This window comes from Ctenopharyngodon idella, chromosome 18, assembly GCF_019924925.1.
Source record: "Ctenopharyngodon idella isolate HZGC_01 chromosome 18, HZGC01, whole genome shotgun sequence".
Classification (NCBI taxonomy): domain Eukaryota; kingdom Metazoa; phylum Chordata; class Actinopteri; order Cypriniformes; family Xenocyprididae; genus Ctenopharyngodon; species Ctenopharyngodon idella.
The window spans coordinates 21,173,715-21,197,989 of record NC_067237.1 but is presented as its reverse complement, the minus strand read 5'-3'; the positions used below and the strand labels follow the sequence as shown (position 1 = coordinate 21,197,989).

At 37.6% G+C, this 24,275-nt stretch overlaps 3 protein-coding genes across 3 annotated transcripts; all 3 read right to left on the bottom strand.

Moving 5' to 3' along the window:
- Window positions 1-4,052: 4,052 nt before the first annotated feature.
- LOC127499540 (leukotriene B4 receptor 1-like) lies at window positions 4,053-5,089 on the bottom strand. Its single transcript, XM_051869912.1, has one exon. It carries the CDS (start codon window positions 5,087-5,089, stop codon window positions 4,112-4,114), a length of 978 nt encoding a protein of 325 aa, XP_051725872.1. The 3' UTR covers window positions 4,053-4,111.
- A 6,736-nt stretch (window positions 5,090-11,825) lies between these two features.
- Window positions 11,826-13,837, bottom strand: LOC127500272 (leukotriene B4 receptor 1-like). Its single transcript, XM_051871335.1, has 2 exons — window positions 12,608-13,837; window positions 11,826-12,406 (listed from the first exon to the last, which is right to left on the bottom strand). Coding segments are annotated over exons 1-2 (963 nt in total). The 5' UTR covers window positions 13,570-13,837; the 3' UTR covers window positions 11,826-12,405.
- A 4,819-nt stretch (window positions 13,838-18,656) lies between these two features.
- On the bottom strand, window positions 18,657-21,732 carry LOC127500271 (leukotriene B4 receptor 1-like). The gene has a single exon (XM_051871334.1). The coding sequence runs from the start codon at window positions 19,779-19,781 to the stop codon at window positions 18,810-18,812; it is 972 nt and encodes a 323-aa protein (XP_051727294.1). The 5' UTR covers window positions 19,782-21,732; the 3' UTR covers window positions 18,657-18,809.
- Between the last annotated feature and the right edge of the window lie 2,543 nt (window positions 21,733-24,275).

Below are 24,275 nucleotides of genomic sequence, written 5' to 3'. Positions count from 1 at the left end.
ATGACTAGACCTGCAAAGCGTTTTGTTGTATACAGGTTAGTCATACACAGATATAATTTTAAACTGATAACCAGAATACCCTTCGTGACATGCTGGATCGAAAATAGGCCTATGTGAAATAAGTTTTTCTAGTCGACTCTTAGTTGTTCATTTAAGCAATTAGTTGACTGATCACATTTATATTAACTTAATTTCTTAAATACTGGAGAGAATAAACCATAATAATGAGCGTTTACGTAATATAGGCTATATAGCACTCAAGCGCACGCATAAAGCTTCCATAAAGAACCGGCAAAAGTAATGATTATGAATGTGACAAAAACAGCAAGGAGACATTTTAATTGTTTAATATCGGTTCATTTAGCCTATAAGACGCGCTCCAGTTCACGTGCAAGTGATCGCACCGGCGCCTCCATGTCATGATTACATTGTCTGCTATATTTGCTTCTTATTTATTAAATTCAGGCTGTACTAATCTGAGGGCCAGTGATTAATATGTTCATTCATTCTTTGTATGTATAATGGTTAATTTGCTGTTGTTATTTAGTCAGGCATCAGTCACTCGCCTATAGTTAGGACCCAGAAGGTAAAAGGACCCGGATGCGGACGCAGTTTAGTCAAAGACTATAGAATAACACAAGACATGTCACTCGTATTGTTTTGAATGGGAGAAAGTGTAACGCTCAATATGGCGGAATAAGTCCCGCCTTCAAAATAAGAGCCAATCGCCGACCTGTAAAGTCATCGCGTCACTGCAGCGGCCGTTAGAAGCTCCGGTTTCTATAGAAACAGTCAGACGCGCGCCTCCGAAATGAGGCACAAGAGACGCGCATTTAGGTCTGCGCATTAGCTTGATCCAGCCTAAATACTGTTTTTTTTGTCATTTGAGCGTTTGGAAAAAAAATTTATGAGACAGTTCTTGTCAGATTTCATTGGTGATTTCAAATATGAAATTTAATCGAAAGCTTGGCAAGTGCTTTGGAGAATTTGATGTTTCCCCATTCAAAGAGTGAATTTTTCCCAGGGTGCCCGAGAGGCGTTTCAAAGATGGCCGCCGAGTGAAATGACTTGTCTTAAAGGGACTTTGGTTTAGTATCCAGTTATGATCGTCATTATTATTACTAGCGCGAGACAAACCTAACGGTGATGATAAATGCCAGTTCTGCCGCGATATTGAGTAATCGCATGTGTGCGTGCATCAAAGAGTAAGTTTGTTTCTTCATTATACTGTTTACATTTGATCGTGAATTTGTCTTTAAAGACGTGCTTATCGCGTCTGCCGAGCGCATGTGTCTGTAAGCTAATCTCTGGCCAATCTTATTACACGATCGCTGTACAGACGTATTTTCAGTGTTAATGTTATAACAAATGTGGATATTATTCATTTGCATATTGATGTTTTATCAGTGTGTATATTTATACTTTATTGTTGTTTCTCTTTCTAGAACCACACTTAAAGACTGTTCAAGTTTGCAATGAGTGGTGTGTGAATCTAGCTCCTCCTAAACGGACAACACTTAAGTTAATTGTTCTGATCGGACAATATTTGGTGGTATTAATTAGCACCTAAGAGCTGAACAATTCTTTACACTGGCAATTGGTCGATGAAACATTGATTAAAATTAAGATCTATTGTGTTTTATTTTTCCACTAATGATAATATTTGCAATAATATATTGAATTTGATAGGTGTCTCTCACATTGTCCCACAGCAACTTTAAAATAGTGTAGATTAGTGTACAATGATTTATAATATTTTTTTTTCTATGTAGTGTCCATTTCATTCATTTAACATATTTAATATTGAGGCATCCAAGTTATTTGACACATTTGGGTTTTTTTTTTTTTAAAGTAACGCAATAGTTACTTTCCCTGGTAATTAGTTACTTGATTCTGTGATTCTGCGTGCGGTCGTCCGCCGGAAGCTAGTTATTTGAATTTATAAAGTTTTAAATACAGATATTTTTCTTACAAAAATGCATCTCTTTGCTTCAGAAGGCCTTTATTAACTCTCTGGAGTCGTATGGATTCTTCTTCTTTTTTTTTTTTTTTAATGGATGTGTGCATTTTTTCTGTATTCAGAATTTGGGCTACCATTCACAACCATTATAAACCTTGGAGGACTAGGGGTATTTTTAAATATATCTCGGATTGTGTTTATCTGAAAAAAGATAGTCATATACACCTAGGATGGCTTGAGGGTGAGTAAATCATGGGATAATTTTAATTTTTGGGTGAACTATCCCTTTAAGAGGTGGATGACATACCCCGAAGGATCTCAGTCATCTTAACAAATGAATATGACTTTGACACTTCTTATAGACTTGCATCATATTGTCAGACTAATCGAGCTTGTTGTTCAAATATACACCTACTTGTAAGTTGTTACAATTGCAGTTTCTGACTCACGTATGTTTACTGGTACCACTTGATGAGGAGATCTGATAAAATCAACCACAATTTCCTGTCTTGCTAGCATTTAGCCTGAGGCAGTTTTTCTCACACCAGTCCACGAAATTCTTTAATAGCTCCCTATATTCACTTTCATCATGGTCAGGACAACCAACAATTGCTGAATCATCAAAAAATTTCTGGAGATGACAAGATTCAGAGTTATATTTAAAATCTGATGGGCATCACAGTCGCACAGCATTTATACAACACTATAGCAGCAATTAAATTATTTTATTACTGTAAAGAGAGAGTATATAACCAGGGTGCATAACCGTATACTGTAGTTAATTGAATTCTGTGTGTTCATTAAAATAATACAATCTAATAATAATTGTGGTAGATATTCCACTACACACCTGACTTGAAGAGATAGTTCACCCAAAAATGAAAATTATTCCATGATTTATTCACCCTCGAGCCTCCTAGGTGTATATGACTATCTTCTTTCAGACCAACACAATCCGAGATATATTTAAATATATCCTTAGTCCTCCAAGATTTATAATGGTTGTGAATGGTAGGCTAAATTCTGAAGAATTGAATTGAAATGAATCCATACGACTCCCGAGGGTTAATAAAGGCCTTTTGAAGCAAAGGGATGCGTTTTTGTAAGAAAAATATCCATATTTAAAACTTTATATATTTAAACAACTAGCTTCCAGCAAAAGACCGCAGGCTTTTGCAGACCGATTTGCACCAAATGAGTAATCCTCTGACGTGATGTATGACGCAGGATGTAGGAGTATCATAAGCTTAGACACCCCTCATGGTTCAAACAAATATGGCTGGGCAACAAACTCAAGGTCCTCTTCTCTTATATCAAAATCCTCCGACATTTCTCTTTTAAAACTTCTAATTTTAGACTTCTAATTCATGACCGGTGTTTTGTTTTGCTCTCTCCTCTGCGCCTGCGTCATTGCGTCATCGCGTCGTGTGTACGTTCATCCGCTGGAAGCTCGTTATTTGAATTTATAAAGTTTTAAATATGGATATTTTTCTTACAAAAACGCATCCATTCGCTTCAAAAGGCTTTTATTAACCAGCCTACATCAGCTGTCTAAATTTTGTTTCCTCTTTTGTTATATTCAGACACATTAACTTTGGCCCGAGTGTTGGGGACCTTCAGTTTTCAAAAGCATATAAATGTTAATTCTGCAAGAAAAAGTTAGTGTAAAAGATGGAGGAATGTTAGTTATGATTAATTAAAAACTTCCTTCACATACTGCAGCTACAAAAATTCATAACAGGGTTGTTTTTATAAATACTTTTAAATGTTCTTCATCTTTCTAAAGATTGAAAAATTATTTTTCACAGCAGAACAGTAGTCCTACACGCAAGAGCATTTTAAGGACAGTTACAGTAACATGTAACATGAAAAACCTGCAAAAATTAAAAAATTCTAAATCATTGAAACAAAATTGTAAACAAGATGTATTAACCCTCAGTGAGTTGATGTTTATAAGCATTTATTCATTCAGGTTTTATTTACATAGATGTTCCTTTGGCATAGCACAGATAAAAGATTGCATACATGCTGCTTTTTACAACAGAAAATAAATTTTTAAAGCAAACCGATCTCAATTTTGTTAGCAGACAAAGTTTACAACTCAAAAATAATTAGTTGAATTTGTAACTGTGAAATAAACAATGGGGGGTTCTACTTACTACACTTTATGACATTCCTTGAAAAGAAAACATAGAGAAAAGGATCCAGACAGCAGTTCAGCAAAGCCAGAGTCTTGCTCATATCACCATAAACTCTACGGAAGGACTTCAGTTGGGAATGAATGTCTGGATGAGAAGTTTTAGTCAGAGTAGTAACTATATCAATCACATTGATGATGTGCACAGGAGTCCAAAACAGAAAGAAAGCCACAACGATGCTGACCACAAGTCTCTTCTTGTAAGTCTTAACCTTTGACCCCTGGTTTCTGGGTTCCTGGTTCTGTGGAGCTCTAGTTAAATTGGAGCTCTTGGCTTTTTGGCTCAAACCTTTGTGCAACCAGAGATAACATGTTAACATGATCAAAAATGGGATGACGAACCCCAACAGGATCTCAAGAAGCAAAACAGTCACTACTACAGACTGTGATTCTACAGACTCCATTGCCCTCTGACATCTCTGCAATCCATCCTTGTCTATGAGTCCTTGAGTGAAAAATATCGGTAGGGAAAAAACAAAGGCTAGAATCCAGATGGCAATCAGCTGAAGGCGCCTGTGCCGTCTCTCCAGTCTGTGCAGTATCATCCTGTTAGTGACTCTGGACTTGATGACATTGTGATAGCGGTGCACACTCATGGAGGTGACCGTCAGGACACCAACATACAGACTCCAGTGACCCAAGAAGAATAAGATCCTACAAGACCAAAGGCCGAGTTTCCATCCAAACAGTATTCCACACAGCACCACAGGAGCCAAGCAAAGGGTCAAAGCATCAGAGACAGCAAGGTTTACCATTAGTTTTAAGGTAAAGTTCAAATGTTTGTTCCACTCACGAGCAATGCTGATGATTACTGCGATATTGCTTGGCAAACCCACCAAACAGCACAAACCCAGAACTACAGCAGGAGCGATCTGCTTTGAACCCACAGCAGTGCTGTTAGATGTTGAATTGAAGCGTAATCTAAGCTCCATCATCAGATTTTCTTGTCTGTTAATGCTGAATCTGAGTTATGACTGCTTGAAGAACAGGGGCTATGTTGACTCCTCCCTTTCTGTAAACCAAAACTACAGCTTTGCTCTTATCTCAATGAAGGTGCTTGCAAATATTTTTTTGTGTAATTTTTTTTGTTTGATTGTACAGCACATTGGTCAACATTATTGTTTTAATTGTGCTTTATAAATAAATAACAATAAATAAACAAACAAAACAAACAAGAAACAAATACACAAAGGCAAAAAAAAATTAAAGCTTCCCTTTTACCCGCTATATATAATGTATTTTCTTCTCAAACAAGCATGATGCAATTAAAGTAAAACATACAGAGAAAAAATTATGAATTCATACTTAATTAAAGGGGTCATATGATGCTATTTATTTTGTTTTAAATAGCTGCATTCTTTCTGGTTTGTGGTTTTCACACGTTTCTTTCTCTACTGTTCTTCCTTTTACACTTAATGTAGCCACTTTTGCAAGCTGCAAACATTTACTTCATATGCTTATGTTTTTAATAAAAAATATTAAAAGGGAGGAGATCACGTCATGAAATAAATGTTTTTCTCCAGCCATGACTTCCTGTTCCACAGGAGTATAAACATGAGGAAACACAAAGGCCAAATTCCCATAATCATTCATCACAATGAGTAAAACCAAAGAATATAGTTCTGATGTGCAGCAAAATATTGTTGAGCTTCACAAAATAGAAAATGGCTGTAAGAAAATAGCTAAAGTATTGCAAATCCCCATTTCCACTATCAGGGCAATAATTAAGAAGTTCCAATCAACTTAAGATGTTACAAATCTGCCTGGAAGAGGACGCGTGTCTATGTTGTCCTAATGCGCGGTGAGAAAGAAAGTTTGAGTGGCTAAAGACTTTCCAAGGATCACAGCTGGAGAATTGTGGAAATTAGTTGAGTCTTGGGGTCAGAAAGCCTAAAATAAAAATGATCAAACATCCCCACAAGTTGTTCGGGGGGGTTTCAAGAAAAATCCTCCTCGCTTATTCATAAACAATCTCCAGCATGTTCAGCTGTCAGACACAACTGGAACTTCAAACAGGGACTGGCTTCTATGGTCAGATGAAGCAAAAAAAACAAAAAAAAACAACAACAACCCACCAGATGGCTTTGGTGCACATATGAATAAAAAGTACCTCATGCCCTAAAAACGTCTAAAAAGGCATACCCAAAGTAAATTGCATGCTGTTCTCATGCTGAACCATTTGGAGTACATTGGTTTTGGTCTCTTTTGAAAGGTATGTGTACCGCAGGCGGTACAGTGGAACACTAACAGGTTAATGTTGTGGGACTGTTTTTCTGCTGGAGGTCCTGGACATCTTGTTCAGATAAATGCAATCATGGATTCTATCAAATACCAAAAGATAAAAAAGCAAAACCTGACAGCCTCTGCTAGAAATCTTATAAGGGGCCGTGGTTGGATCATCCATCAGGGCAATGTTCCAAAACAAACATCAAAATCAACACAAAAATGTGTCACTGAGCATAAAATGAAGCTTCTGCCATGGCCATCCCAGTCCCCTGACCTGAACCCTAAAAAAAATGAGTGGGGTGAACTGAAGAGAAGAAGCACTAACATGGAGCTGGGAATCTGAAGGATCTGGAGAGATGGTGTCTGATCTCTTGTAGGTGTTCTCCAAACTCATCACGTGGCAAGTTGCGTTTGTTCTCGTTTCACTCTGAGTCAGTAAGGCGTGGCCAAAGCCAGCTTATAGTACTTAAACAGTTGTAATTTAGCGTTTTTTAGAGAGAAGCAGTCAAGCAACAGGAGGATCTACATACTGTAAGTGTTTTTTGTGTCTTTTCTAGTTTGATTTTAGTGCTGTGTCGTTGCTAGGAAAGTTTGCTTTCTGTATTCACATAGCAAGTCGCGTTTGTTCTCGTTTTGCTCTGAGTCAGTAAGGCGTGTTACTCTTATCCTTTCCTGAGGATGGTACTCCTCTACTAGTACTTGGAGATTTCAACATCCATCTAGACAAACCTCAGGCTACTGACTTTCACACTCTGCTTGCCTCATTTGATCTCAGGCGAGTGTCTACTACAGCTACCCACAAATCAGGTAACCAATTGGATCTCATCAACACATGCTGCTACTCCACTACACACCTCAGACCATTTCCTCAACACTTTTAATTTCATCCTGACTCCTATCTCAACACACACTCCACCAAATTTTACTTTTCGGTGAAACCTACACTCGCTCTCACCCTCCCACCTATCCTCTTTGGTCTCATCCACACTTCCTCCCCCTAATCAGTTCTTATCACTGGACACTAACAATGCTACTGACACTCTTTGCACCAATCTAACATCTTGCTTAGATGACTTCTGCCCCCTTTTATCCAGACCAGCCCGCGCCACCCCCTCTGCCCCCTGGCTATCCGATGTTCTCCGTTAACATCGCTCTAGACTCGGGGCTGCGGAGAGGAAGTGGCGCAAATCTAAAGATCCTAAAGATCCTACTGATCTAAGCTTCTATCAGTCACTCCTTTCTTCTTTCTCTACAAATGTCTCCAATGCTAAAACCACATACTATCACAATAAAATTAACAATTCTACTGATTCCCACACACGTTTCAAAACCTTTTCTTCTCTTCTTTGCCCTCCTCCCCTCCCTCCCACATCAGCTCTTACAGCTGATGACTTTGCCACATTCTTGACACATAAAATAACAACCATCAGCGGCCAATTCTCCAAACCACATACTGACAATAACATCTTAACCGAAAACACACAGTTCTCCCCTCCTTCTCTATGCTTTCTGAGGCAGATGTTTCCAAACTCATCCTTTCCAATCACCCTATTACCCGTCCGCTTGACCCTATCCCCAGTCATCTTCTTCAGGCCATCTCCTCCTCAGTTGTACCTGCACTCACATTATCAATTCTTCTCTTCACATTGGTACATTTCCCACAGCTTGGACCACTTCTCTTCTCCATCTACATGTCATCACTAGGATCTGTCATTCAGGAACAAGAGCAAGAGCACAGCCATCAACGCGCTTTGTTCGGGATACGGAAGCCGAGAGATTTGAAGGCTGCATACATCATCGAGGCAGTCTTATTTAAGAAAAATAACCGTTAGATTGCAAAGTAAGAAAGAAATTACAGTATTTTACATCTCACAAATGAATATCAGTCAATTTTGTTACGGTTACTTTTCTTAAATATGACATCCTTGATGATGTATGCAGCCTTCAAATGCGACCTCCGGAGGACACAGCCTCCGAAATGAGACGCAGCTCCTGTCACCGAAGGAGTGTGTTTTTGGTTGTGAGGGAAAGATTACCTTTTTCAGCTTCCCAAAGAACCCAGCGTTAAGGGAACAGTGGATGAAGTTTGTTTTTCCGGGGCAGCAACGGAGTTGTGCACGTATGTTCGTTTGTTCCCGGGACTTCTGTGATGAATACTTTGTAAACAAGTCCCAGTTAAATTATAAAGAAATTAAGTAGGCTATCCAAGTATTTTATATATTAACTCCATGTACAAATTAGCCTATAGATAGCATTTTTAAACTTACTTTAGTCAGCCAGCTCTCTAGTTATTTTTAGTATTTAATATTTTTTTTTAGTTAAGTGCTTATTATAAGTCAAGTCAAGTCACCTTTATTTATATAGCGCTTTTTACAATGTAGATTGTGTCAAAGCAGCTTTACATTGATAACTGGTACATTATTTGGCTGCACAGCAGCTCTTAAAAGAATAGTGTCAATGCAGGCAGATCAAAGCACTGTTGAATATCAAATGTCAAGTGACTTGACATTTGTTATAACCTATACAGATGCTTATTGAGTCCCCTTTGTTAGGTATTCTAAAACGCTTAACGTGAAAAACGCTTAACGTGGCTTAATGTACTAAGACAGTGATATGATCAAACTCAGTTAACATCATACTAATAAACCATACTATGTACAGCAAAGCAGATGAGCCCAGAATATGAACGCAGTGCGTTTAATTACACGTGACATTAGCCAAGTGTTTTCCTCCCATAGAAAACCGTATATTAAGTGATATTAAAAGATTAAATTCTGCACAAACCAATTTTTCTGTAGCCTATAGTATGCTTTATTAGTATAGTGTTTACTAAGTTTGGTCTTTTAATGTCATTGTCTTAAGCGTTAAGCATTTTCCTCCCATAAAGAAAACGCTTAACGTGTAATTAAACGTGTTGCGTTCATATTCTGGGCTCATCTGCTTTTCCTGTACATAGTAGGCTATGCTTTATTTGGCACAGACACGCCAGGCTCTACCATCACCCAACCACAGCGCACATCATCACCGAGTTCTAATCATGCACACCTGCATCCCATCAGCACAGTCATCAACAGCAGCACAAAAGGCACACGCACTCACACGGTCACTGTCTGGTCTCGTTTGCACATGGTCTTACCTGTATGCTTACCTCAAGGACTCCTTCCAAGATACTTACCTGTCTCCAGTGTGTTCCCAAGTCTCCTTCGTTGTTCCTCGTCTCATGTGAGTTCCTCAGTGTCTTCTCGGCTCCAGTCTGTCATCTGCCTGCGATATCTGCAAAAGAAAAGACAAGTATCACTCCAGTATCCTTATCTGCCATCACTTACCTGCACTCCGTATAAGCTCCTGGTTGTTCAATAAACTATATTACCTGCATTCCAGTGTCTCTGTCCCCTTCTGTATTGTAACATTATTAGTATGGTGTTTACTAAGTTTGGTTTGTTAATAACACTGTCTTAGTAAATTAAGCCACATTAAGTAAGCTTTTTCACGGTAAGCATTTTAGAATGTCCCAGCAACGGGCTGATCATCAAATAGGACTATACTAGCATGAGATCAATGAAAATGACTGAATGAGTTTATGATTGGATAAATTATATTTTTTAGAATAGAGATCGTGGTTCTCTCACGATTCAGAAAGCAAAACATTACACAATCAAACAAAATAATATGTAGGGCTAATTTACTTGAGGTTTTGACAAAATGTTTTATGTTCAAAATTAGTCTTTATAACTGCCTAAAATGTTATAGATAAGTCTATTACATTTTTTTTTTATTAATTTAAAGAATTCATCATGTAAAAATAATTTAAAATTAATGAATGAAATGCATTTTAACAGCAGTCACTGGTTGCCACCTTCTGGCATAACAATATAACAGGTACAATGAATGTGTATTAGTTTCAAAGGTCGTCTACTCATTTTGATACATATATATATAGGCCCCCTCATTTTAAGGTTGGTCCCCCCATAAATACAATTCTGGCTACGCCACTGGCCCTAAGCCCCTGATCACTTGGAATCCGCAATGGAGCTGATTTATTATTTACAGTTTTTTTTTCCCCTAAGAATTTGTTTTATGCACCATTCTATAGGCCTGTATGTATGCTTGGGCTGTTGGAGAAAATCTAAAAAAAATACACAAACAAAAATGATACAATAAACTGCGTAAAAAAACAGTCAGCTTAAGGTAGCTACAGGTATTATGCAGTTAAATGTAAAAATAACTCCAATGTGTGGGGTGGGGGTAAATTAAGCGTGATCTGCTGTGACGTCACAGTCATGTTGCATTGTGGTCTATGGATCTGCCTGAAGTGAACATACTGAGTAGACTCACTCCCTGTCAAAATCGAGGGGTCGAGGGTCTGTCCAAATAATCTTCCCTCGCCCACTTCACGAAGTTGAACGCACTTTCAAAATGGCGGCGGGGATTCCCCTGTGCTTGGGGAAGTTCACGAGTGTATGTCTAAAAATGGAGTTAAACGCAGCCATTCTTATTTACTGTGAGAGTTCAGATGACCCAGATGTACCGGTGCAAATCGTCAAAAGCAGTGGAGAACACATCATCCAATTTGGACCACTTTAGGAAACATGTAGTGAAAAATCTGGAACATTTTCTGAATGCCTGTAAGCTCCACAAATGCCTGCTCATGGCTGCGCCCCTCTGGCATGTTTTAGGCTAACCTTATCATGTTGTTGTTGGAGATCTGATTATGTTCTAGAGAAGAGTCAATATTCAGCATCTTTTGACCTTCACTGTAGTGCCACTTCCTGCTGGACAGGTGCATTGTGGCATCACCGTCCTGAGAGGCCCTGATTTAATTTCTAACCTTTGTCTCTCAGATATCGCACCACATTCAACACAGACTGAGGCGTTCAGTGCACAAATGTACTATATCCAAAACCAGCTTATGTAAAACTCTTCCTCCACTGCATCTGTTTCTGAATGGAGACCTGAACCTCCTGCCTCAACCTTCTAGCTCCCTGTTGGTTGTATTCTAAATTTAAGAATATGTCAGAAAAAGTAGTTTAATGAAACTTATTAAACTTTTTAAAGTACTGCAACATGTAGTTGTGCATATAGTCAAAATCCTTATCCAGTTGTGAAAAAAGAAAGAAAAAAGAAGCATTTAAGCCAAACGTTGACCTGATATATGTTGTACTGTTATTCTGTTTTCAAATCTGTGTTCAATATATGTTACTGTAAACTGCAAAACTGGAAAAGTATGTTTACCCAGGCAGCACCATAGTGTAGCCCAGATCCGCCCACATCTGTGTGGATTACACAGACACTCTGTTGCTGTCAGGGATAATAATAAGGGATAAAATTATTCCTGGCTGTTTTTCTATTAATCATGTTTTTGGTGATACAAGTGTATTTAAACATTTTTATTTCAAACAGTTCTCAAACTGATACAGATGTACATTGGCAATGCAGGCTTATCATCATGTCAGCCACATGTCCGGTACTCTTCTGTGAAACTTAACAAGGTGCTAAAACCAACATGCAGTGTTTCCTTCCTTGTTTCTGAGTTAGACCATTTAGCACCAGGGTTATGAAACAAAGGTGTGAGGTGTCCCATTATGCTTATGTTCCATTATAGAGATAAAATACCTACAGAAACCTGTCTGCCTTTCAGTATTACAGTGGCGCAGCATTTATAAGACACTAATGATTTTATTACTGTAAAGAGAGAGGATGGAACCAGGGTTCATAACTGTATATTGTAGTTATTGTGCGTGATTATCTATACTGTGTGTTCATTAAAATAATATAATCTAATAATAATTGTAATAGATATTCCCAGACAGACTCCAGACAATGCCTTTGAATATGCTTTAATCACAGCCGGTACGATCTCAGACCAATTTCAGAGAGAATCCCCACAACCAAAAGAGTACAACAGTTCATATAAAATAAGTGCATGACAAAGATGGTGATTCATTACATAATTTTTCTTCAATATGATGGTTTGGTTCTTGTGTTGGGGACATTTAGTTTTCAAAAGCATATAAATGTTAACCCTGAAAGAAAAATGAATGTTAGTTATGATTAATTAAAAAATTCCTTCACATTCTAGTTTTATTTACATAGATGTACAACAGTGAATACATTTTAAAGCAAACTGATTTTTTGAAGTTTGTTAGCAGACAAGTTTTACAACTTAAAAATAATTATTATTTGAATTTGTAACTGTGAAATAAACAATGGGGTGCTCTACTTACTACACTTTATGACATTCCTTGAAAAGAAAACAAAGCAAAGGATTCAGACAGCAGTTCAGCAAAGCCAGAGTCTTGCTTGTGTCACCACAAACTCTACGGAAGGACTTCAGTTGGGAATGAACGTCTGGATGAGAAGTTTTAGTCAGAGTAGTAACTATATCAATCACATTGATGATGTGCACAGGAGTCCAAAACAGAAAGAAAGCCACAACGATGCTGACCACAAGTCTCTTCTTGTAAGTCCAAATATTTGACCCCTGATTTCTGGGTTCCTGGTTCTGTGGAGCTCTAGTTAGATTGGAGCTCTTGGCTTTTTGGCTCAAACCTTTGTGCAACCAGAGATAACATGTTAACATGATCAAAAATGGGATGATGAACCCCAACAAAATCTGAAGAAGCAGAAGAGCCACTACCACAGACTGTGACCCTATTGTCCTCTGACATCTCTGCAATCCATCTTTGTCTTTGAGTCCTTGAGTGAAAAATATTGGTAGGGAAAAAACAAAGGCTAGAATCCAGATGCCAATCAGCTGAAGGCGCCTGTGCCGTCTCTCCAGTCTGTGCAGTATCATCCTGTTAGTGACTCTGGACTTGATGACATTGTGATAGCGGTGCACACTCATGGAGCTGACCATCAGGACACCAACATACAGACTCCAGTGACCCAAGAAGATCAAGATCCTACAAGACCAAATGTCGAGTTTCCATCCAAACAGTATTCCACACAGCACCACAGGAGCCAAGCAAAGTGTCAAAGCATCAGAGACAGCAAGGTTTAGTATTAGTTTTAAGGTAAAGCTCAAATTTTTGTTCCACTCACGAGCAATGCTGATGATTACTACGATATTGCTTGGCAAACCTACCAAACAGCACAAACCCAGAACTACAGCAGGAGCAATCTGTTTTGAACCCACAGCAGTGCTGTTAGATGTTGAATTGAAGCCTAGTCTTAGCTCCATCATCAGATTTTCTTGTCTGAAAATGCTGAATCTGTGCTATGACTACTTGAAGAACAAGGGCTATGTTGACTCCTCCCACTTCTGTAAACCAAAACCACAGCTTTGCTTTAATCTCAGTCTTCCCCGAAACAAGGTGCTTGCAAATACACACACACACACACACACACAAAAATAAATAAATAAAAAAAATAAAATAATTAAAGCTCCCCTTTGACTCACTATTGTAACATATAGTTTTCTGTCTGTTTAGTTTAATTGTGTTTTGGTTCTATTTTCCCTGTTCTGCTTTGCCTGAGATCCCTGTGCTTATTAGTTTTCATAGTTCCTATTTTACACACCTGCTTCTGTTGATTATTCAGTCTGTGTATTTAAGCCTTCAGTTCATTGTTCGGTCTCATTTACATTTATGTGTAGTGGTTTTGCTATTTCTCCTACATTTGCCCTGGAGTTTCCAGAATATTTGTGAAATAGAAGAAGACATTCTATAGTTTCAACTGATATAATACTTCTGTCTCTATGACCAAAATGACAGAGTATTTTAAGTTGATTTTGCTGCTATGTGAAAAAATCCAGCAAAACGCGCCGGCGCGTTTCCCTACTTCTGAGTGTTAAAGACGGGTCTTTGCATTCTTTATCATTGTGCACTTATTGCAGCCACTTCGCCTACGCCATGGACTTCTGCCTGCGTCTCGACCCTCCACCCCTTTTGGCCTTCCCTCCAGCTCTGCCTTGGTCCTCAGTCCCACCGGCTCCACCTCAGTCTTCTGGTGCCCTAGCTCGGTTGAACTTGTTATGGCGCAGTAACGCACCTTCCGGGAGGGGGGACTAATGTAACGTGTAGTTCTATGTATGTTTAGTTTCATTGTGTTTTGGTTCTGTTTTCCCTGTTCTGTTTTGCCTGAGTTCCCTGTGTTTATTAGTTTCCATAGTTCCTAATTTATGCACTGTCTGTTTTCTGTTGATTACTCAGTCTGTGTATTTAAGCCTTCAGTTCATTTAATTTTTTTGTTCAGTCTCATTTACATTATTGTGTAGTGGTTTTGCTATTTCTCCTACGTTTGCCCTGTAGTTCCTGAGTATTTGTGATTTGCATTCTCTATCGTTGCATTCTCTATATATTTTGTTGCTTTGCATTCTCTATCGTTGTGCACTTATTGCAGCCACTTCACCTGTTACAGCTATAGGCTATATATTTTCTTCTCAACAAAACATAATGCAATTTAAATTAAAAGATACAGAGAAAACATTGTGAGCTTACACTTCACCATTAAAAGGGTCATTTGGTGCTACTTTAAAAGTTCATTATTTTGTTTATTGGGTGTAATAGAAAGGGTTAACATTTTCTTCACATACACATAGACTGGGGAGTGTTGTAGCATGGGTCAGTTAAAACACTGTCAGTTTAACAGGTCAGAAAAGAGCTGTGGTGATGTCATTAATATATCATTAACTCCCATCACCTTTTTGAGCTCACAGGAGAAGTGGCATGTGACTGTAGACAACATTGTAGATTTTATGACTAATAAACTGATTTTCAGGAAAGAAGGAAACATTTTTTGCTCAGCAATCATTTTGTTGTAGATACAATTATTTAACTTGACCTAAGGCGACTACAACAATGCATGGTTTCTTCAAGCCTTCTCAGGTATTTCCGTAATAATAAAGTATATTTATAATCCAATGCTAATCAGAATGCTATTTCAAACACTCAACTGACATTATGAAGTGAGTTTGGAGTAAAAACACATTAAATGTTGTCTTTTGTTAGAAAATAAGTTCATAAAGGCTTCTCATGTTTGGAAAGTTTGTATATTTGACATGTGTTGCTTTTTCTAATGCAGTGATTTCAGGTGGAGCATCATTTACTACTGATCACAGAGCAGCTCTTCAGTAACACGCTGTGTCCATATTTATATAATTAAAAAAAGCAGCCTTTGCGATGTCATAATCACACTAAGCCAAATCGCGATTTCGATTTGATTAATCGTGCAGCCCTAGATCACACTGTATTATTAAAATCAGTCAGAACATTGAAGAAAACAAACAGAAAACAGCAAACTACAGTGACAAACACAGATATGATCAATCAGCGTATGAATCTCAACAATGGTGACAAAAAATATTCAGACAATCAGATCAACTCTGGACATCACAAAAAGCTGCTAAAAAACCACAGCAAAAAATAAAAGCAAGAAGTTAGAATTTAAGAAAATAATAGGACAATTCAGCTGCATAATTTATTTATGCTGTGATGCATGCTGGCAGTTTTGTACTATTGTTCCCAGCATGCATTACAACATGACACTTTTGATTGTCACAATTGTTGAGATTCATGTGCTGATTCTTGATGTTTTTGTGTCACCTTCCTTTTATTATTATTATTATTTTTTTTTAAATCTTCTAATTGATTTTTGCAATATAATGTGATTTTTTGTTGCAGTAACAGGGGTTGTAATGTAATTGCACAACACCATTATTAGATACAAATGACATCAGTGATTCAGGTGATTTCATGATGATTATAAAACCATCAATAGCTAACTATCATCATCTGATCTCATTTTGTCTTTCTTTGCCACTGCGAATGTGTTTGATAAACACGCTGGCGCAGAAGGCAGTTAAGAGCCCAACTAATTGAAACACTAATCACCATTATGGTGACTTCTAATGGAGAAAAAGGGAAGAAAAAAAAAACTGTTACATTGAAACCCTGTTCATTCTCAATAAGAACTTCTGTAGATTTCTAACAGAAATAAAGTCAGTGGTTAGTAATAAGTTAAGCTGGTAATGCTGTTTGTGGTGTTGTTTAATCAGATCTTAAGAGATGTAATGTCTTCTTTTATCTTCAGCTGATTTAATCTAAGGCTATGGCTATAAGTCAGCTCTTGTGTTTCTGTTTGTCTCTTTTCTGTTTTCTTCTTTCCTTCAGTGATTCTGCTTGTTAACAGGCTTGTTAATGCTGAGATGATTCTATAAATAATATATAAAGATTTTGTGGCTCAGATAAGGCTTAGTTCTGGTTTATTTCTTTGCTCTTGGCAGACATTTGGCATTGCTATGGCCTGCTTGTGATCCAGATCTGGCAAACAGAAGCGGTCTGCCTAAGTGCCATCATTCCATGCCGCATGGGCCGGCAAAGTTGCTCTCTGGGGATACACCGACAGATACTACAGCTACTCAAACACTATCACACACACTCAACAACAGACATTCATACAACAAATATAAAGAGATTCTCTCAGGAAACTTTCTTTAGATAACTGTAAATCAAAACATGACCACAAAATTTTAACAAATTTAGCTGTAAACAGAAGTTGGGTTGTGCATGTTCATCACCTGTCAGTCATAACTGCTTACGTCACTCCAATGAGAATATTCTTCCAGCATCACTCCATCTACATCCTTTACCCAGCAGGCACGGGATGTAGACTCCAACATCGATCAGACACTGGATTTTGGTTGAAAATGAAAATTGGGTTGACGTCTTAACCCAACATTTGTTTGATGTCAAGGTCCAACGTTAGGTAGATGTTGAATTTTGGTTGGAATAAACAGCAAAAGAAAGGAAAAATCCATGGCAGTACAGGGTGCTAAACATTTACCATTAATGGAACTACAATTGAAGACGTTGCAGCTGACTTCAGCCACAGCCTTAGATGAAATCAACTGAAGATAAACAAAGACATTAATTTCTAACCAGATTGACTTTATTTCTGTCAGATATCTACAAAAGTTCTCATTGAGAATTAGAGGTTTAGATGATGATGTTCTGCTGAAAATGTTTAGTTTGAAGTCACCATCATTGTGATTAGTGTTGGCTTTAGTTATGCAGTTTGACTCTTGACAAAAAAGTGGTTAGCGCCATGTCAGGGTCTGAGCGGACGTGTGCACTTTTCCTTGTAAGATTACTGTAGGTTTTTGGAAATCTAAGCTATTCTTGCAGCTCGCCATTCTAAATTAAAGGATTTGGACAATGACTGATCTTTTATATGTAAATGACATTAATTAGGTGTTGTCTACAATGCAGAGAACTAAAACCATTCAGCTGCGCGCAAGTTTAAGATCATTTGCGATTTATAGATTTCACATCTGAAAGAGAATCATACGCTCGTTTTCTGTGTGTACGTTCATTCTATGAATCACACGTACGAAGATCTGAGAAATGATCGTAAGATCAAATTTAGTATGGTTTCTGCGCAACATTTTATAAATGAGGCCCTTGGTCTCTAGTTTTCCACTAAACTGATGCGCAGGAGTAATCAGACAGACTCCAGACAATGCTTTTGAATATGCTCTAAGATCTCAGACCAATTTCAGAGAGAATCCCCCCACAACCAAAAGACTAACGGGAGTTTGAGAGAGAAAAGTATTTAATAGGCTACTCAATCAAAATATTAAACTCCACTACAAGCCAAGTATACTTAGAATACTTCATTATACTTTTAAGTATATCTCAATCAAAAGATTGAGTACAAGTATATGTAACGGAGGCCAGCTAGTAGTTGCTGTGCGAGTAAACCTCACTCCTCTGATCTCATGAGACGCTCCAGCGACTGATGCTAGAGGTTGCAGCCTTAAGCCTTCTTGTTAGAGCGTCTGACTCGTGCAGAGCGAGGTATTTTTAGGAAGCCTATATCAGCTGTCTAAATTTGTTTCCTCTTTTGTTATACTCAGACACATTAACTTTGGCCCGAGTGTTGGGGACCTTCAGTTTTCAAAAGCATATAAATGTTAATTCTGCAAGAAAAAGTTAGTGTAAAAGATGGAGGAATGTTAGTTATGATTAATTAAAAACTTCCTTCACATACTGCAGCTACAAAAAAATCATAACAGGGTTGTTTTTATAAATACTTTTAAATGTTCTTCATCTTTCTAAAGATTGAAAAACTATTTTTCACAGCAGAACAGTAGTCCTACATGCAAGAGCATTTTAAGGACAGTTACAGTAACATGTAACATGAAAAACATGCAAAAATTAAAGAAATTCTAAATCATTGAAATAATTGTAAACAAGACATATTAACCCTCAGTGAGTTGATGTTTATAAGCATTTATTCATTCAGGTTTTATTTACATAGATGTTCTTTTGGCATAGCAAAGATAAAAGATTGCATACATGCTGCTTTTTACAACAGAGAAGAAATTTTTAAAGCAAACCGATCTCAATTTTGTTAGCAGACAAAGTTTACAACTCAAAAATAATTAGTTGAATTTGTAACTGTGAAATAAACAATGGGGGGGTTCTACTTACTACACTTTATGACATTCCTTGAAAAGAAAACATAGAGAAAAGGATTCAGACAGCAGTTTAGCAAAGCCAGAGTCTTGCTTGTGTCACCATAAACTCTACGGAAGGACTTCAGTTGGGAATGAACGTCTGGATGAGAAGTTTTAGTCAGAATAGTAACTATATCAATCACATTGATAATGTGCACAGGAGTCCAAAACAGAAAGAAAGCCACAACGATGCTGACCACAAGTCTCTTCTTGTAAGTCCTAAACTTTGGCCCCTGATTTCTGGGTTCCTGGTTCTGTGGAGCTCTAGTTAGATTGGAGCTCTTGGCTTTTTGGCTCAAAAATTTATGCAACCAGAGATAACATGTTAACATGATCAAAAATGGGATGACGAACCCCAACAGGATTTGAAGAAGCAAAACAGTCACTACTACAGACTGTGACTCCATTGTCTTCTGACATCTTTGCAGTCCATCCTTGTCTTTGAGTTCTCGAGTGAAAAATATTGGTAGGGCAAAAACAAAGGCTAGAATCCAGATGCTAATCAGCTGAAGGTGCCTGTGCCGTCTCTCCAGTCTGTGCAGTATCATCCTGTTAGTGACTCTGGACTTGATGACATTGTGATAACGGTGCACACTCATGGAGGTGACCGTCAGGACAGCAACATACAGACTCCAGTGACCCAAGAAGAATAAGATCCTACAAAACAAAAGGCCGAGTTTCCATCCAAACAGTATTCCACACAGCACCACAGGAGCCAAGCAAAGGGTCAAAGCATCAGAGACAGCAAGGTTTAGTATTAGTTTTAAGGTAAAGCTCAAATGTTTGTTCCACTCACGAGCAATGCTGATGATTACTGTGATATTGCTTGGCAAACCCACCAAACAGCACAAACCCAGAACTACAGCAGGAGCGATCTGTTCTGAACCCACAGCAGTGCTGTTAGATGTTGAATTGAAGCCTAATCTAAGCTCCATCATCAGATTTTCTTGTCTGGAAATGCTGAATCTGAGTTATGACTGCTTGAAGAACAGGGGCTATGTTGACTCCTCCCTTTCTGTAAACCAAAAATTAAAGCTTCCCTTTTACCTGCTATATATAATGTATTTTCTTCTCAAACAAGCATGATGCAATTAAAGTAAAAAATATAGAGAAAACATGAATTCACACCTCACCCTTAAAGGGGTCATAAGATGCTATTTATTTTTTTAAAAATAGCTATATTCTTTCTGTTTTGTGGTTTCTTTCTCTACTGTTCTTCCTTTTACACTTAATCAGTGTTGGGAGTACAGTAATGTGTTATTTTTTGCTGTAACGCAGTAGTGTAAGGCATTACTAATCAATTTTCAGTAATATTTTACTCGGTACATGTTCAGTAACGGTTGCGTTACAACACACTTTTAGCCCAAACTTTAATTGTTCAAAAAAAACAAAACAAAAAAAAAAACAGCAAGACCACGAGTTTGTAAATAAAGACTAAATGACAGTTTCTGATATGTTTGTTTAGCGATTTATTTCATTCATCTCCCTCTCGCTGGTGTCACTTTGTATTGTATGACATAGTCCAGTGAAGACGTGTTTAGGGCGGGGTTTACAACTGCGGTCACGCCATCTATGCTTAAAATGTATTGCGCGTCTACATGAGGTTGCGTGGTAGGTGTTTAGTGTCGGTAGAATTTTTTTTTTTTTAAATTCATTAAAAAATAAATAAAATAAAACTGTTTACTGCAAACTTCACCTGATTCTTGTTATACATGTTCCAAACTACTATCATGTTGTTTTACTGTTTTATTCTTTAATAATTATATGTCAAAGTCATACACTATTTACCTCTCTATACAGACATATTTTAAAAATTAATAAAAATATGAAATCAAATTGTTTTCTGCAAACTTCACCTGATTCTTGTTATACATGTTCCCAACTACTATCATGTTGTTTTACTGTTTTATTCTTTAATAATTATATGTCAAAGTCATACACAATTTACCTCTCTATACAGACATATTTTAAAAATTAATAAAAATATGAAATCAAATTATTTTCTGCAAACTCCACCTGATTCTTGTTCTACATCTCCCCAAGAACCACTGTGGTGATTTTCATGTTCTTTTACTGTTTTATTCTTTAATAATTATATGCCAAAGTTATGACAAATACAGTTTAAAAATTAAAATTGGTCTGTCATTTAGTCGTGACCGCAGTGTTTTACAGGAGGCATGATTTCGGCCTCTGTGCTCGCGCTGGCCAATGGAAAAGCGGATAATGGGTGAAGATGGCAGAAGAAGACTGAACATTCGCGAGATGGACGCAGTGTTGTGCAAGTTACTTCCAAACTGTAATACATTATAGATTACTTGTTACTGTTATTTAAAAGTAATTCTTTACCTTATAATATTACTGTCTCAGAATTGCAATGCATTATATTACTCCTGTATTACTTTTGAGTTACTTTCACCAAAATAACTACAGATGTAGAACTTAACATTCTAAAATGAAAAAAAATGTACTGCAGAGCATTTTACATCCAGTAGAGGGCGATATGATGTAGCATAATGACTGTGGGCTATCCAATATAGCTTATAATAAGCAAAGTGAAGGCTCAAGACAATGCAAGAAAGGATGACAGACAGCATATAGGCTAAACATAGCCTAACTGCTTAGAAAGAAAACACAGAACAAATAGAGACCCTTAGGCTTATATGCCTCTAAAAAGACTAAAACAAAACAGGCTACCAAATAAAGGCAGGTTAAAATTAACCCACTTAGGCTACAACAACAAGACAGATTGCAGTTGGCTCTATGAAACTATAGGACTAGACACTTTTCATTGTACAACACAAAAATTAAATTAAAGTGCTTGGGCCTACAAGGCCTAACAGGAAATATGGCTCAGTCATTTAAGTCAAACTCAAAAATGTTCAGTAATAAGGGAAGTCATACGAGAAAAAATGGAAATAAAAACTTTTAGAAATACAAAACTGAAATTAAGGTGTTTGGGCCCACAAGGCCTGACAGTAAATATGGTTCAAACTCAAAAACTTCAGTAATGGTCAGACATTGCCAACAGGAAAATTGGATTTAAAAAGTTCTGTTTCCTGCCAAATATAAAACAGAGGTAGCATGCAGCTGAACATGGAAAAATGAAAGTAAAGGGAAATTGAGTCTGTGCTTATGGTGGGGGCCAGCCTATTCCATTATACCCACTTGACTGAAATATCTGTTGAAGCATATCAGAATAAGGCACTGAAAGCGTCCATCACAAGACGGTTGCGTTTTGGGGTGAGTACCAGACTCCCAAGACTGAAAAGTCTTTCGACCAGTGCACTGGATGGTGTTGGTGCATTATAGCGTAGTGCAATTTTTTTTTAATTCTTGGAAACTGATGCAGGCTTTCCATCACCAGATCAGAATTGAAATAAGATGTTACCTCTGTTTCCACTGACATAGGTGCATCAGCCATGGCATTGGGCTTTTCATCAAATGAAAAGAAGTCATCCTCATGGGAGGTGACTGCAGCAGGTTGAGGAGCATCTCTCATTGGGGTGGCAGGCTCTTCTACTGTTAGGGCGCGGCACTCAGTGGTGAGAAGGTACTTGATGTGATCTCTTCTGGTTTCCTCTTTTACCCAGCGCAGTTTAAACTTGGGCAGCGAGACGGCAGCCAGTAGGGCATCCTTGGAGTCAATTGCTGTGGCAAAGCGAGTTTTAATTGCTCCCACAATTACTGGTATTCCTTGTCATTCATACATTTAATCTGAAGCTGTGTGCATAGATTGTTAATGTCAGTTAGGGGCATTTCTATGATCCAAACATAGGCGTCATAAAATGAGTTCCACCGGGTTACTGAGGGCACAATCAACTTCCTTTCACTGATTTCTTCTAGGAACTCAGATGCAACGTTGATCCTGATTGGTCCTCGTGTGTGCATTCGAAGTGCTGATTGGCTCACGCAGATAGAACCTTATAGAACCAAGTTAGAGTTCGACTTTGTAGATAGAACCTTTTTGTTTTCTAAAAAAAAGTACCAAAATGTTTTTGAAAAAAGAAACATCACATAAATGTAAATAAGTTGTCACAGAATATGAATATGTGAATAACTCAACTTTGACAAAAATGTCAGATAGAACCTTACAATTCCAAGGGGACGTTATGTCTAATCCAAGAGGAATAAAGATTAGTACAGTGCTTACCCGGATAATAAAGAAATTGAAATGACACAACATTACACACAATTTTATAAAGTTGCCCCACACAGGACTCAAACCCACAATCTCTGGATCAGGTGTCTATCAATCATCTCATTGTGCCACTCGGCAGGCACATGTTCACACACCTGCTGAAGTTCAGTAGTTTAAGTGAGAATGAACTCAAATTGAAGAATTTTTATAAAAATGCAACACTTGTTATATTTAATAAGTTCAGTTTATTTCATTCTCAGAAAGACTCAGTGTCTGGAACAGAAGCAACTTTTACAAAATAACCATTTAGCATGCTAAGCTAATTAGCATAAGGACACAAACACAGGCAGGGTCCACTTTGGAGAGATATTTCTCAGGAAGTAGCGAAAAAACAGTTTTTCATTTGCTTCAATATGGCAGACTGGCACATTTAAGGAAAATGACAAATGATAGATTTTCAGAACTGGCATAAGCCAGGGAACAAAAAATTTGGACAATGTTTTCAAAAGTTATAAGCATTCTCTGGAACACTAGGTGGCACTGTGTTCAAACTTCTCAGGTACCTTCAGGGCATTCTGATGATGACACCTACCAATTTTTATGAAGATATGTCAAATTGTTTAAAAGATATTGCAATTTATGACAAAATTCAAAATTCAAAATCCGAATAGTTAATCCGATCCTGGCAAAATCGGTATCCTCGGATTCGGCAGATTATGCTTCTTTGACAAACTGTTAAAAAGTTATGAGCCAAAATAGCCATTTTTCAGATCTCATGACCTGTAGGTGGCGCTGTTCCCAAATTTGGCATGGACTCTCAGATCATGGTTCCAACAAAGCTTACCAATTTTCATTTCGATTGTTTAAAGTTTGGCGGAGAAACAGCCTCTGAACCAATTTTGGGTTGACTTCGTTAAGTTCGCAACAACATAACTTTTGAACAAAGATGAATAAAAAAAACAAAATCTGTTTAGCCATTTCTGTGCGGCTCGGTCCAAAGATCTTCTGATCAAATTTTGGACAAAATTGGACAAATTTTGAAGGAGGAGTAGCGAAAAAAAATGAATACTGTACTTTTCAAAATGGCCACTACTGTAATGGGCAAAGTCTTAATGTAAGATGTTGAATGGCATCAGCATGAAGAGAGGAATCAGGTGTACTAAAATATTTTTTTTAGAACAAAGGGTTCAAAAGTTACAACCTTTAGAAAAGTTAATTTTTGAAATGGTGGTGTTGAACTATAGAGTTGGTCCTAGAGACTCAAAAATTGGTCCAATCACTATTCATGACCATC